The sequence below is a fragment of the Vombatus ursinus genome, unplaced genomic scaffold, assembly GCF_900497805.2.
Source record: "Vombatus ursinus unplaced genomic scaffold, bare-nosed wombat genome assembly UNPS02014841.1, whole genome shotgun sequence".
In the NCBI taxonomy this organism is placed as follows: Eukaryota; Metazoa; Chordata; class Mammalia; order Diprotodontia; family Vombatidae; genus Vombatus; species Vombatus ursinus.
The window spans coordinates 30,263,429-30,277,710 of record NW_020954619.1 but is presented as its reverse complement, the minus strand read 5'-3'; the positions used below and the strand labels follow the sequence as shown (position 1 = coordinate 30,277,710).

The window sequence follows — 14,282 nt, the reverse complement described above, 5'->3', positions numbered from 1 at the left end:
AGGGAGAAATGAGCTTAAGTTCAAAGATCTCATGTGGCCAGGGAGTGAAGCATGGTTTCTGGCAATGGGAATCCTTGTCTCCTTTCATAGGGGACTTAAAAAGTTCCTGGAAGGATAATTCTTTTCTGGGCTCTGAGGGCTGATGCCTCTGTAGAGTTCATTGCTCCAATTCCCTTTGCCCGAAGAAGTCCAGCTCTCTGAAAGCTCCCTTGCCTTGATGTTTCTAGTTTATCCTTTTTCAGTTCCTGGCTGGTAGTACTGTTTGTTACTGGTCTAGACTCTTGGATGACATGGTCTACATGTGGAGATAACACTCCCTCTGGCCTTATTCCCCACTTCTCCTAGCTACCCTTTCATTAAGGTACAAAACTGTCTCCTCAAAGCACTCAGAAACTCTCTCTGCTCACTGCTGGAATGCCTTATTTGAAATGCACAGGCCCAAGCCTGTCTAATTCTTTCAGCCAATGTCAATGCATTGGCTAGGTATCATCATCTGATTTCATGTAATAGCTCAAAGTATTTCACTTCTCCCAAATTGATTAAGGACTTGTTTGTACCTAGTTACAGCTTAGATTGATTCTGTAACACAAAGAAACATTCACATCAGTTAAATATATCAGGTTGTAGAGTTCTTTGGATACATAGTTTGTACTGGTGATTGTTTTCCTGAGAGTCATGGGAGCTGGGTGAATCTGACCCACACTCTAAATGAATCATGACAATCTTTGTGGCTATAGTTATGTGGAAATAGGCAATTCACATGGAGAATCTCAAAGTTGCTAAGGTCACAGGATTATAGATGTTGAGTAAGAAGAGACTTTAAAGGTCAGCTAGTAGAACCCCTCATGTTATGGATACAGAAATTGAAGCTTAGAGAAATTAAAGTGACTTGTCCTAGGTTATAACTGTCAGGGTCCTGTTTTGAACCTAGGTCCTCAGACTCCAAGTCTAGTTCTCAGTCCGCTGAACCACACTGCTTACTCTAACATTTGTTCCTTTATTAGATTGTAAACCTTTAGGGAGTTGGAACTAAGGAATTTTCTTTCTTTGTGTCTTTTTTTAATATCTAGTATTGTTTTTTGAAGGGAAAAATCTGTTGATTAGCAAATTGCTCAAATGTCCAGGTAACTTACACAGCTAAAGAAGAAAGGTTATAGTATTGTCAGTGGATGAATTAATGAAAGAGTCATACGTTTGAAAGGAATGCAAAAGAAAGTCCCTTTCCCCAATTATTACTGTTCCTAAAACCTAGGATAGTTTGAGCCTAAAGGGACAATTCTACTCCTTCCCTTTTATTTCTAATGAGTGGAAATGCTCAGGTGTACAATGCTCAGGTATCCATATACACACACATATATATTTCCTCCCCATAGTTGTTAGGGTCATAGATCTGGAAGAAACTTAAGAGACTAGTTAGTCCAGGGGTGGGGAACCCGGGGCTTCAAGGCCACATGTGGTAGTAGCCTTGGGGGTAGCCTTTTGATGAGTCCAAGTTTTACAGAACAAATCCTTTTATTAAGGGATTTGTTCTGTGAAGTTTAGATTCAATCAAAGGGCGCATGTGGCCTCTGAGGCCTAGGCTCCCCACCCTTGATTCTAGTCCAACTCTCTCATTTTACAAGTGAGGAAACTGAGCTCTGGAGAGGTTAAGTGACTTTCCTAAGGTTAAACACTTTCATTTCAGATTATAGCAGTGGTTATATTTTCAATAGAAAGAAATGACTGCTTACCCCACAACTTCTCCCCTTCTCATCTTCCCTCCTCAATACCTTCTGCTTGGGCCTACATGCATTAACTATCTATTTGCTATTGTATAGAAAATTTCTTAGTAGAGTCTTGACTTCTGGAAGCAAAGATACTTGTGTAGTAGAAAACTTTATGTTTCCCAGCCTCATAACTCTTGGAAATCACCACAAGCAGCATCAGGACCAGGGGTAACTAACAGAAAAAGCCTATCTCCTACACTTAGACTGTCCTGTCTGACAGAATCTTATGTGTTTTCAAAGGTGAAAAACGGAAACAAAGTGAGCAAAGTAGGTTGGGAGGGCCTTAAATACTACATTGCAAATATATATTCCAGCAGTCATTTACCGTTCAGAAGATATTAAGTCGTTCTAGATCTAGGAAAAACCCTTTTAATACTGGAATTGGAGGATACAGATAATACATATGATAGACGTACTGTAGTTAATAGACAGTTGGAAGGAAACAGTCCAAGCTCTCAAGGAACATACCTTCTTTGCTGTATATGTCATGTATGTTTGTGCATACAACTCTGTGTATGTGTTTAAACAACAATTAGATATGGAGATATATTTTTTATTTTATAATTTTAGATTTTAGATTTTATCTATGTGAGGAAATCTTGCCACCCATCCCCAGTACATCTTCTCAGCTCAACTGTAATTTCTAGTCTCAGAGAATCACTTGGGGCCACCAAGAGGTTATACTCATGTTACATAGCTAGCATAGGTCAAAAGTAGGATTTTGAACCCAGATCTCCCTGGCCCTGAAGCTGGTGCTCAATCTACTGTGCTATATTTCCTCTCATGGTATAGCATATTATACCATAAATATCAGGTACACACTAAAAAAATTCTTGGCTTCTTTTCTTTAGAGTGATATTATTTCTGTGTTATGGAAATATTTTTATTTTTTTTTAGCTATATGACATTGTGGTTCTATTTCATTAATTTCTGTAATGATGCTATGATTCATTAAAAATGCTATATTGTGGTAGTTCTACTTACAAGTGATTATGTATAACCTTTTGAATATCTTTTCCATGGTGTATTCCTTTAACCTAGCAATGATTCTGTGGGTGTATGGATAAGCCTGCGTGTTACATTAATGTATGTTACAATATTGTTAAAGAATGTTTTTGAAGTTTTAAATATGGAAATATATTCAATCATAGAAAAGAGAAAATGAGAAAGCAGCCCCTTCTAAATTCAAAATATTAATTTAGCAGATTGGATACTTACTGCTTATGTGCTTTTTTTGTTTGGGGAAATTTGAAAATTGGGAAGAGAAGCAAATATTCACAGATAGCCTGATGCCAGTCTGAAATCTGAATGTTTTTCCAGGTTTATTGCTGAAAGAATCTAAGTGGACAAAAATGTTCTTTGGAGAAGGACAGGCCTCGCTGTCATTTGGCCACCTGAATAAGGATGATGAAGGCCTTTATACTTTAAGGATCATTTCCAGAGGGGGCGTAACTGATCACAGTGCTTTTATGTTTGTGAGAGGTATTGCTTTTATTGTCTTACTTTTATCTTCACTTCACATACTTACTAGAGACTAGGGTTTTTTAACCTTTTTTCTGTTGTGGACCTTTTAGGCAGTCTGGCAAACCTATGGACCTCTTCTTACGATAATGCTTTAAAACGTGTACAATAAAATACATAGGGTTACAAAGGAAACTAATTATATTGAAATATACTTGTCATAGCATTAAAAAAAGTTCCTAGAAATCAGGTTAAAGGACATCGCTCCTTTTGTACCTTCTTATCCTGATGGATTCCTGTCTACCTTTTCCCCTTAATTTCCCAAGAAACATTTTCCCACTACACTACAGACAGACCTCTGGTTCTTTTAATATTTCTTGGGTACTGGTATATCACTGGAACTTACCCTTTTTGTCCCTTACTTATAATATGTGAGGAAAATAATGATGCTGCCCAAATAGGCTCACCTGACAACTGGAAGTGAAAAGAAAATTTTGGAGAAAGATGATAGTGAACCCAAATCATGAAATGTCCTCTATTATTTTTACACTTTAGAGACTAGGTCTAATGGTCGCAGTGTTAAGTGATACAGTAAATAATATTCTAACCTGGTAGTTCTACTTGACAGAGAACTATTTCTTGGGAACACCAAGCTACAAAAGATATATTTTGTCATGTTCTGCCATAAGTAGATTACTTTCTAAAAACAATGATTAACCATAATCATAGCATGTAGTAGAGAATTGGGATGTTTTGAAGTAAGGAATGTTAATCACAGGGTACATATGTATTAAGGATGTGTCTGAATGCTTCCTACTTTCTTTTAAAAATAGACTTTATTGATGTCTTCTGTTTTTATATCATCTACACTTCCCCCTGTATCTCTCCCCTTTCCTTGCCCCTAGAAAGCAAATTAACAAAACCAATCAACACACTGAAAAAAATCTGCTGTTACATGCAATATTCTATACCTCTGCAAAAGTGTATGAGAGAATGAGGGCTGAGGAATCTTTTCATATCTCTTATTTGGCCTGACTTACTTTCTCATAAATACCTAAATAACTGGGAAAATATAGACAATGAAGGAAGAAGATTCAGTTAGTCATTAGTATAATTTTCAATTATAGGATTTTTCCAAAATCTTATAACTTGAAATATTCCCCAATCACATGTTTTCTTCTTGTATACTATCAAATGGTATCCTGGTGTATTATAAGAATCCACGTGCCTCTTCTTTAATTGGATCTTATGTCAAGGTAAATGCTATTTTTACTATTTATCTATATGTAATGGAAACCCACCTAAGAATCATTGACTCATCTTTAAAATAGGGACAATAATATTTATCCTATCTACCTCACACAGTTTTTGTGAGCAAAGGTTTTTTTTTTAATAAACATTAGAGCCCTACAGGAATGCTAGTTACTATTATTATCATCTTTTTTTTTTTTTTCCTTTTTGGATGGACCTATGATTTCATTTGTGTAGTGAAATCCTCAGTATAAAACTCCTCCCAATGCATATCAGTACCTGCTATTCTATGAGTCTTAAAGAGGTTCCTGGGGGTATTGATTTGCCCAGGGTCATACAGAAAGGATATGTCAGAGGAGACTTGCACCCAAGACTTCCTGAGTCCAAGACCCAGCTCTCTATCCACTAAGCTATCATGCCTCATTATCCTTATCATTCCTTTCCTTCAACATTTCTTTCAAAGTCCTTCCCTCTCTTTATATTTCTGTTTGACTATAATGTAAATGAAAATATTTGTGACATGTTTATAATACACAAAGCACTGTGCTGGATTGGAGATTCAAAGATGAAAGAAAAATAGTTTTTTTTTCAGGGAGTTTATGTTGGGGAAGGGAATAGGTGCACAGATAAATAAATAGAAGGTAAGTGGAAAAGACCAGAGCTCTAAAAATTGGATATAAGGACAAATTTTGGATAAAAAGTACATCTGAGCTGAGATTTGAGGGAAGTAAAGGATTCTAAGACACTTAGGTGAGGAAGGAGGGCATTCTAGGCATGTGGCACAGTCTGGGATAAGACATGGAGCAAAGAAATGGAATGTTAGCTATTAGCTATTATCTATTCAGAGAATAGCTAACACGTCAGGTTGATTAGGATAGAGAGTGGGTAAAAGGGAATAAGACAAAATGAGTCTGCAAAAAATAGACTGGATGAGAAGAAACTACCACTCAGAATAATAGGTCATGGCTGTGTGTATCTCCAGTAAGCTTCTCCTCTACATACCATCATCCCTCCTTGTGTACCCTATTACATACACCTTCCATACTACCAAACATATAAAGTTGTAGAATATTTTTTACTTAAAGGAGGTCAGTCATAGCTGAGCTTCAGACAATTGTTCCTGAGGTTTTCTTTACTTCATAACAGATCTGTGCCTTAGCTCTTCTGCTTCTCTCTTTTTTATCTCTAGGTCTTGCCTGGCCTCTAGGGCCCTCTGATTTGCCCAGCATTTTTGCCCTAAGTATTAACCAATGTCCCTCTCCCCCAGATCATTAGAGATGGAAGAGGCCTCAGAGATAATCTAATGCAAGTCTTTCATTTTATAGATACGGAAACTGAGACCTTGAGGGGTAAAAGGACCCACACAGCTGGAATGGATCTTATGATTCTAAATCTATTGTTCTTTTCACCACCTCACATTCTCTATTCCCTTGTCTAGCTGAGGTGCAGTTGTGTCTACAGACACACACAGGAATATTTGGACATTCTCTCTGACCTTGACTTATTACTTTCCTTGATCTTTGGAGGCAGGGAAAAGGAGGGTAAGACCTGAGCAAGACAATTTCATATCTGCTTCAAATTCATTTGGAAGAATAAGCCCTTAGCAAACTGTTGGGTTTGTATGGTAAGGAGAGTTCAGCCTCATATCTCTGTAAGGTTCCTTTAACACATCAAATTGCCTGATAGACATTCAGGGTTTTCTCATTTGGGATAACAGGTAAGTAGAGGAAGAGAGAAGGAGAAAAGACCTTTATATACCTACCAGCCTCTGTGAATCCTCCTTACCTCTCCACCCCACTCCCTACCTCTCCACCTCACTCCGCACCTCCCCACCCTAACTCCAGACTCGTAGGTTCTCATGTACCTTTCTTTATGGTAACCTCTGAGATGAGGTTGATGATGTTCACCTCCTCCTCAGCCTCCTCTTTCTCTTCTTCCTCTTCTTCCTCCTCTTCCTCCTTTTCCTTCTCCTCCAGCATTTATATAGTTCTGTAAGATTTGCAAAGTGCTTTCTATATATTATAATCAAAGGGATCCTCCCAACATTTCTGGGAGGTAGGTGCTCTTATCCTCATCTCAGCAGATAGAATGTCATGTGACTAATAAGCATCTGAAACTGGATTTGACCTCTGGGCTTCCTAAATTCCTGAGACCTTCCTCAGTTACAGTACTCTATCCACTGTGCTTCCTAGCTACCCCCATAGAGTCTTCATCAATGTGCAACAACAACAGTAGTATTAGGATATTTTACCTTTTATGTGAACATCCAGAACATAGCATAAGGGAAGAAACTCATTAGCAATAAATGGCTTTAGTTTGAACAAAACAGGAGAATATAAACTTGTAATGTCCATGTTAGGCAGTTTTACTGACTGGCTAGGTAGACATTAAAATGTGCCTTCCATTTTGTGCACACAGCTGATGGCAAGACTCCCTCCTACCCAACAACCCATAAAATGTAATCAATGTGACATAGTTTAAATTGCCTTGCTTATTCAGCACCATCAAGAAGAAGAAAATAATGCAAATATGAGGGAGTGGAACCATTCAGATTATTTTTTTCCTGTATATTTTAAATGAAAGAGCAAATAGCTGGCTCAACAGTAAAATATTCTAAGCTTTTAATCTGCTGAAGGGAATAGTACGAGAAATTGTATAATGTTTACATGGTTAAGTATGCATAATATAGCCATGGATATAAGTGTAGAAATATATATTTTAGACTAGACAAGTAAGCATGTTTCACTGAATTAGTATGCTGAAGTAGATCTGTTGACTTTTAGCAGATTTGGACTTAAAATTTAAACTGAATAAAATGCAAGGCAGAGGGCCAGAAGAGAGAATGTACAAATATTCCTGTGTGTGTCTGTAGACACAACTGCACCTCAGCTAGACAAGGGCGTAGAAAAAGTGAAGTGGTGAAAAGAACAATAGATTTAGAACCATAGGATCCATTCAAGCTGTGTCGGTCCTTTTATCTCTCAAGGTCTCAGTTTCTTTATCTATAAAATGAAGGACTTGCATTAGATGATCTCTGAGGCCTCTTCCATCTCTAATAATCTGGGAAAGACGGACATTGGTTGATACTTAGGGCAAGAAGAGGGAGGAGGTGGATGAATGCAAGACTGGCCCAAACATTGCTCAACATTCCATAAAACATGATCAAACTTAGAATGGTTTAAGGATTTTGAAAAAGAAAAGCATCTGAATGGATTTTTATCTTGCCTTGACAAGGCGAACTGTAGCACACACACACACACACAAACAACAATGATTCTCATCACTGCAATTTTATTCTAACTAGAAATAGAAGAAATGGAAATATATTTTATGCTTGTGTGATTTTCTACTTTACTTTTTGGGTCAAATGATGAGTGGCCATGGAATTGGAAGTTGGTGGAGAAGATGCAAACACTGTAAGTTTTACCAACAAAAACCTTGAAATAAGGTCTTAAAGTTTTCTAATCAAAGGTTCAAGTTGGTAACTGGGGTTTGTAATTTGTTTTAGGAAAATGTGTTTGCTTAAGAGGTAACATTAGAAATTGTGCAGCTAGAATATTTTTCGCTCTCAAAAATATTACATGAAATTCTAGAACAAAGTCTATGTAATCTCGGGTACTAAATCACAGGCCACTATATGAAAGCAATGGAAGTATTATGCCAATCCTATTGATTGGTTGTTATTCTAAAACTGTGACTATTAAATTAATTATGTTCTGGAAGATAGCATTGTAGGTAGGCTACATGTTTACCCTTCTGACTTGACCAGAAATACTCTTTTTTCCTATCTGTTCTAGATGCTGACCCATTAGTTACAGGGGCCCCAGGAGCCCCCATGGATGTGCAGTGCCATGATGCCAATAGAGATTATGTCATTGTGACATGGAAGCCACCAAATACAACTAGTGAGAGTCCAGTCATTGGCTATTTTGTTGACAGGTGAGTAGACATCAAATTATTCTGAGACTAAAATGGCACCCAAAATTTCATCAATAATCTTATGGAGGCTACATTAGAATATTACATCATGTATTAATTTATTGTGCCTCTCCTATTGAATATATGGTACCCTATGATTTGGTGTTGTTTTTTTCTCGATGGAGAACAACTTTGGTTACTTAACTTGTCTAATAAATTGTATCAACATGGTTACATTGTTTGTGTATGCAGTAATGCTGTCTGAGAAAACCAGAGAATGTCTCATTTTAATCTTCCCCACTGACACATACCTCCCTCATTCCTCCTAAATCTCCCTAGTTAAGCTTTATGTATTTATGTATACCAAAGATTTAATATTGTTTTGATGCCACATGGAGTTAACCCTGGGTTCTCAAAGAGTATGCCATTAGAGCACACACTCTGACAAGGCTTTGAATGTGGATCTAGTGATGAAATGTATCTCTGTTTTACAAAGGCCAGGCTAGCTAAATACAGAGAACCTTATAATACCATTTTGGACAGTGTGTGTGTGTGTGTGTGTGTGTGTGTATGTGTATGTGTGTGTATGTTTGGCTACAACTGCTTTAGAATACTTTGCACTAAGTTATGAAAGACTTGCCCTCTGCATTTGTAGAGAGAACAAGGACTGATGAAATTATGCATCTCTAAACTATTGAAATATCTATTATAGACAGAAAGGAAGACTTGCTTTTTAGGACTTAGTACTGAACTCTTTCTTTTTTTTGAAGGTGCAAAATTCAAGCATAATTACATGTGATAGCTGATTAATGTATTTACAGGTTTATATTGTTTCCCAACTCTTTTCTTGCTATGATGAGTAATTTAAATGTTTTTCAAGATATTTGACATGGAACTTATACAAATATTGAACTAATCATTTAGTCCTAGAAAAATTAGTATCTTTTGGCAGTTTTCATGTAGGCAGAATGGTGTCATGGAAAGAGGATCTGGCTAGGAGTCAGTCAATAAGCATTTATTAAGTACCTACTACGTTCCAGGCACTGCATTAAGCACTGGGTACACAAAAAGAGGCAAGAGATAGTTACTGTCTTCAAGGAGCTCATGATCTAATGGGGGAGACAACATCCAAACAAATCCATACAAAACAAGTTACATACAGGATAAATAGGAAATATTGGAGGGTAAACACTAGAACAAAGAGGGATTAAGAAAAGCTTACTGTAGAAGGTGGGATTTTAGTTGGGACTTAAAGGAAGCCCAGGAATCCAGGAGCCAGGGAAAACATTCCAGGCAAGGGGGATAGCCAGAGAAAATGCTCAGAGCTGAGAGATGGAGTGTCTCATTCATGGAATAGCAAAGAGGCCAGTATCACTGGATCAAAGAGTATGTGGAGGGGTGTGGTATAAGGAGTAAGAGCAGACCAACCTACAGGCTATTAAATAGTTAAGGTATGATGCAATGGGTGGCAGCATCAGGGTAGAGAAGGAGACGTATTTAAGAGATGTTGCAAAGGTGAAATCCACGGGCCTTGGCAACAATTTGGATATGAAGAGTGAAAGATAGTATGGAATCAAGGATAGCACCTAGGTTGTGATCCTGAGTGACTGGAAGAAGGGGAAGTTTAGAAGGGAGGAGGGTTTTTGGGGAAAGACAATAAGTTCAGGTTTGGATATGTTGAGTTTAAGATGTTTGCTGGATGTCCAGTAAGAAGACCTGGGCATTTGTCCTGGCTTTGGCCTAAGTAGTGTAATCTTGGACAAGTCACAAACTCTTTGAACCACAATTTTCTTTTTTGTTGTGTAGGGTAAATTTTTTCTGCTCATCTCACAAGATTTTTGTAAGGGTCAAGATTGTGAAAATATTTAGTAAATGTTAAAGCACAATAGAAAAATATTATTATTGACTTGTTGATAGCAGGGGGAGAAGGAATTTGAGTAAATCCAGTAAACTCATTCTACACTATCCCTAGGAGTCAGTGTGCAATTATATTTCAAACACATGGTCTCTCTTATTGCAATCAATGACCCATTTAAAGTAAATAATCTTACAAGTAGGACTGTGAGAACATTGTTGCCTGAAATATCAGAAGATAAGTTTCAAATGACAGGTATTTAATGGATCATAGAACTAGAACTGGAAGGGATCTTAGACATCATCTTCTCCAACGCCCTCATATGTCAGGTAAATAAATGGAGGCCCAGGTGGTCAAATTTATAACTTCAATAAATCTGTGTCTTCATCACCATGAATACTGACTTCAAAGGTACATACCCTGCAAGCTTTCTCATTCTATGTGACTCTCATCCATGCTCTCCTAGAAATCTTCCCTGGTTATGCTAGGGGCCTTCCTTTAGATCTCTTGACATTATGTAGATACTAGTGAAACAGTTTTTTGTTGAACATTCACACTGACCACACATCTTTCCATTGCTCTCTGGACGACCAACAACTTTAATTCTTTGGGTACTATGGTATTCTGTAATTTACAGCAATATAGTACTGCCAGATAGATAATTGAGCCAACTATAAAAAATAAGCACATCAGTTATTTAGATTCATGTTGGCAAGCTATTTGAATTTTCTACCTTTCAACTTGCTGTTCTAGCATCATGTAGAGCCAGCTAAATTAGGGTACCCTTTCAAAGAAATAAAATCCTCCACTTCATCTTTTCCTCTTTTCTATCTCCTTTTCTGCTTTCCCACTCAGGCTTCTTTTCTTCATTTTCTTTCTCATCTCTTTCCTCCTTCACTCTCCCTCTGCTTCCTTTCTTTTTCTTACTTCTCTTCTGTTTTTCCCTCCTCTGTCTCTTTATTCTTGACTTATTATTTTTTGCCCTCCCTTTTGTCTCCTTCTCCTCTTTCTTCCTATACCATCCCTGACCTCTTCCTGATCCTCCTCTTCTGACAACTCTGGTATTCTTAGTTTTCTACCCTTCCTGCTATTGGTCCACATCCATACCCACCTGAGGCGACTGGGAATTTTGAAAGAAACTTGAAACATATGGGTTTTAGAAATGTACCATTCTGTTCTAGGAAAGCAGGATCCAGAAAGTTAGGATGACAGGATGGCAACCATCTTTGACCTCCTTACTGCCACCTTCACAGTTGTCCTGAGAGAAACAGGTCTTAAATATATCAGAATTGAAGGCTATTTCTGACTTGAGATTGAAGGAGGCAGCAGATATCTGTTGGAAAATCTCTACTTCCTCTTCCATCCTGAACTAGAGAAAACACACTGATTTTCTCATCCAGGAAAACAGTTTTCCCAGACCCTGCAGCCTTCATGTGAAAATCCTGCCTCATTTACCCTAGTGGAGTAGTTACTTCTGATCAGGCCAAACTGTGATGGCACTCTAGTAGATGACAAATGCTCTAATGATTTATTTAAAACTCTACTTCCCTCCTTGACTCTGTCCATGCTCAAGTAACCTTGAAGGACTGAGCTCCTTGCATCAATGAACTTAGACGCCTCTGAGAATACAAACCCTTTTCTCTACTTTCCATATTCCCAAAGACTTGAGTTTCCAGTTTATATACTTAAAGATGTATATATCTCTCCAAACAAGTATTAGCTCTTAGGAAGCTAGGCAGCACAGTGGATAGTGCTGGACATGGAGTCAGAAAGACCTGAATTCAAATTATGCTTCAAATGCTTTCTAGCTATGTGACTCTGGGCAATTTGTTTAATCTCTCTCACCCTGTTTCCTCAAATGTAAACTGGTAATAATGATAGCAATTGCTACACAGGATTGTTGTGTTATTGTGACTAAGATGATCAAACCTTAAAGCATTATATAAATACTAAATACAAAGAAGTTGCTGTTGTGATTTTGGATTTTAATAAGAATATCAATTAAGCACCAAAGATTATATGGTATGGTTGAAATCACAATATATTAAGAGATGGGAGATTTGGGTTCTAGTTCTACTAACGTTACCTTGGACAAGTTTCTTTCTCTAGGCCTCAGTTTCCTCATCTTTAAAATGAAAGAGGAGACATCATAATACAATGGAAAGAGTGCTAGATTTAGCCACTTATGAGCTACACAACTTTGGCTAGTCACTTAACCTATCTGGGCCTCGGTATTTCTCATATATAAAAAGAGGTGATTGGAATAGATGGTTCTTCCTTCCAGTTCTAAGTTCTATAATATTAGAGTGATGTGTGTGTGTGTTTGTGTTTGTGTGTGTTTTTAAGGGGAAAGGTATTTTATCTTCTCGATCACTGTAACGCTTCTAGCAACATACTGTGTTTGCTATTTTGAGGTTCACCCTAGCTGAGTAGAGAGAGACGTATTATCAGTAAGTCAGCCACATGGTAATAAATTCTTTGGCCATGGCAGCCCACGAAATAAAGAAAAATGCAAAATGGGCTTCAACCCTGTGTTTTTACAGTGATGGGAGCAGAAAGTCAGAATAAACATTAACTTAACTGTTGGTACTATAAATGTGAGATGTTTGTCCAGTGACGAACAAATAGATATGAGTGGAAGAACTGCATTGAATCAATATTGTAATTCTTACTAAAATGAAACAAAGAGACAAAGGGAAATTGTAGGCAATGGAAAATTACTCAGTTTCTCCTTTGGGGTGGAAGGGCAAATAAAGAAATAGATAAAGTTGTTCTTATGTGTTCAAATGCAAAAAGAACATGATTTTCAGGGTCATATTCTATTGTTGTAGAGAATGAAGGAGAGATGTTCTATGAAGAAATTGATAACATCCTTCAAATTAAAATAACATAGACTTTGATGCTCAGTGACCTTAATTCAAAGATGAAGACAATGAAAAATATATTAGAAAACAGTTCTGAAGTATGGAATAGGAGTTCCAGAAAACTTGTAGATTACATAGAAGCCTCACATTTATTTATTATAAATACTTTTTTTGAGATAAGAATATAGAAAGATTCTGGATGTGGTGAGCACCAAATAATATCTTAGAAATTGAAACATTAAATTTAATAATCAGGAAATGATACATCACTAATGTGGGAGTCATTTCTGAATCAGCCTTTTGTATACAGACTACCAACTTGTTTGAACATAGATAAAAAGCATCACAAAGCTAAGAAGAAAAAATTCAAATGAGAAAAAATGTTATTTAATTAACATAATGCAGTGTAACCTCTTTAAAGTTTTTATTGACATTTAAAAATAGAAAATGGATGGAGAAAAAGACATTAACACTGATTAAAACTACATCATAAAGAAGTTTAACTCATATAAATCACTTACAGTAATGAGGAGACCAAAAGAACCTGTTTTAGTCATCTAATACCTGACTTACTTCTTGAATGAAAAGATATGGAAGCCAAAAAACAGCATTAACTTAGAATATAATCTTGTCTTAAAACTTTGCAAAGGTGTATGGGAGGTTATGAACAGTATTGCCTCCTAAAACAAAGAGAGGTGTTGGAAAGGGAAAAATAAAACAGTTTAAAAGAAGTTTGGCCAGAGATCTAAGCAAGATCATCCTGAGGGAATTTAAGGATGCAACTGAAAGTAGGACAAAAAGAAAAATCTGAAAAAATATTTGTGCATATTTTTTATAACGAACTCATTTCACCATAAAAGACAGTTAAATCTATGTAGAGAAAGTGAAAGTGACATTGAAGAAAATTCAAGGATGAGAAAAGAAACTGGACAAGACCAAGTATATGCAGAGGAGATTCATGTTGGATGCACCACAATTTTAGGCAATGAAAGGATAAATTTTATGATATCTGAAGGATGAAGAGATATCAGAGGCATGGAAAAAATCTTACACATTATTATTAGGAAAGAAGACATCCAAGAGAACATGAATAACTACTCACATTCATTTATCTATCCAACTATCTATCTATCTATCTATCTATCTATCTATCTATCTATCTATCTA

At 36.8% G+C, this 14,282-nt stretch overlaps 1 protein-coding gene across 1 annotated transcript in view; it reads left to right on the top strand.

Moving 5' to 3' along the window:
• Window positions 1-14,282, top strand: part of MYOM2 (myomesin 2) — a 153,633-nt gene that overhangs the window by 45,242 nt on the left and 94,109 nt on the right. Inside the window, exons 9-10 of the mRNA XM_027840377.1 lie at window positions 3,087-3,248; window positions 8,276-8,417. Coding sequence (XP_027696178.1) covers window positions 3,087-3,248; window positions 8,276-8,417 — 304 coding nt within the window. The remainder of the gene's footprint in view (window positions 1-3,086; window positions 3,249-8,275; window positions 8,418-14,282) is intronic.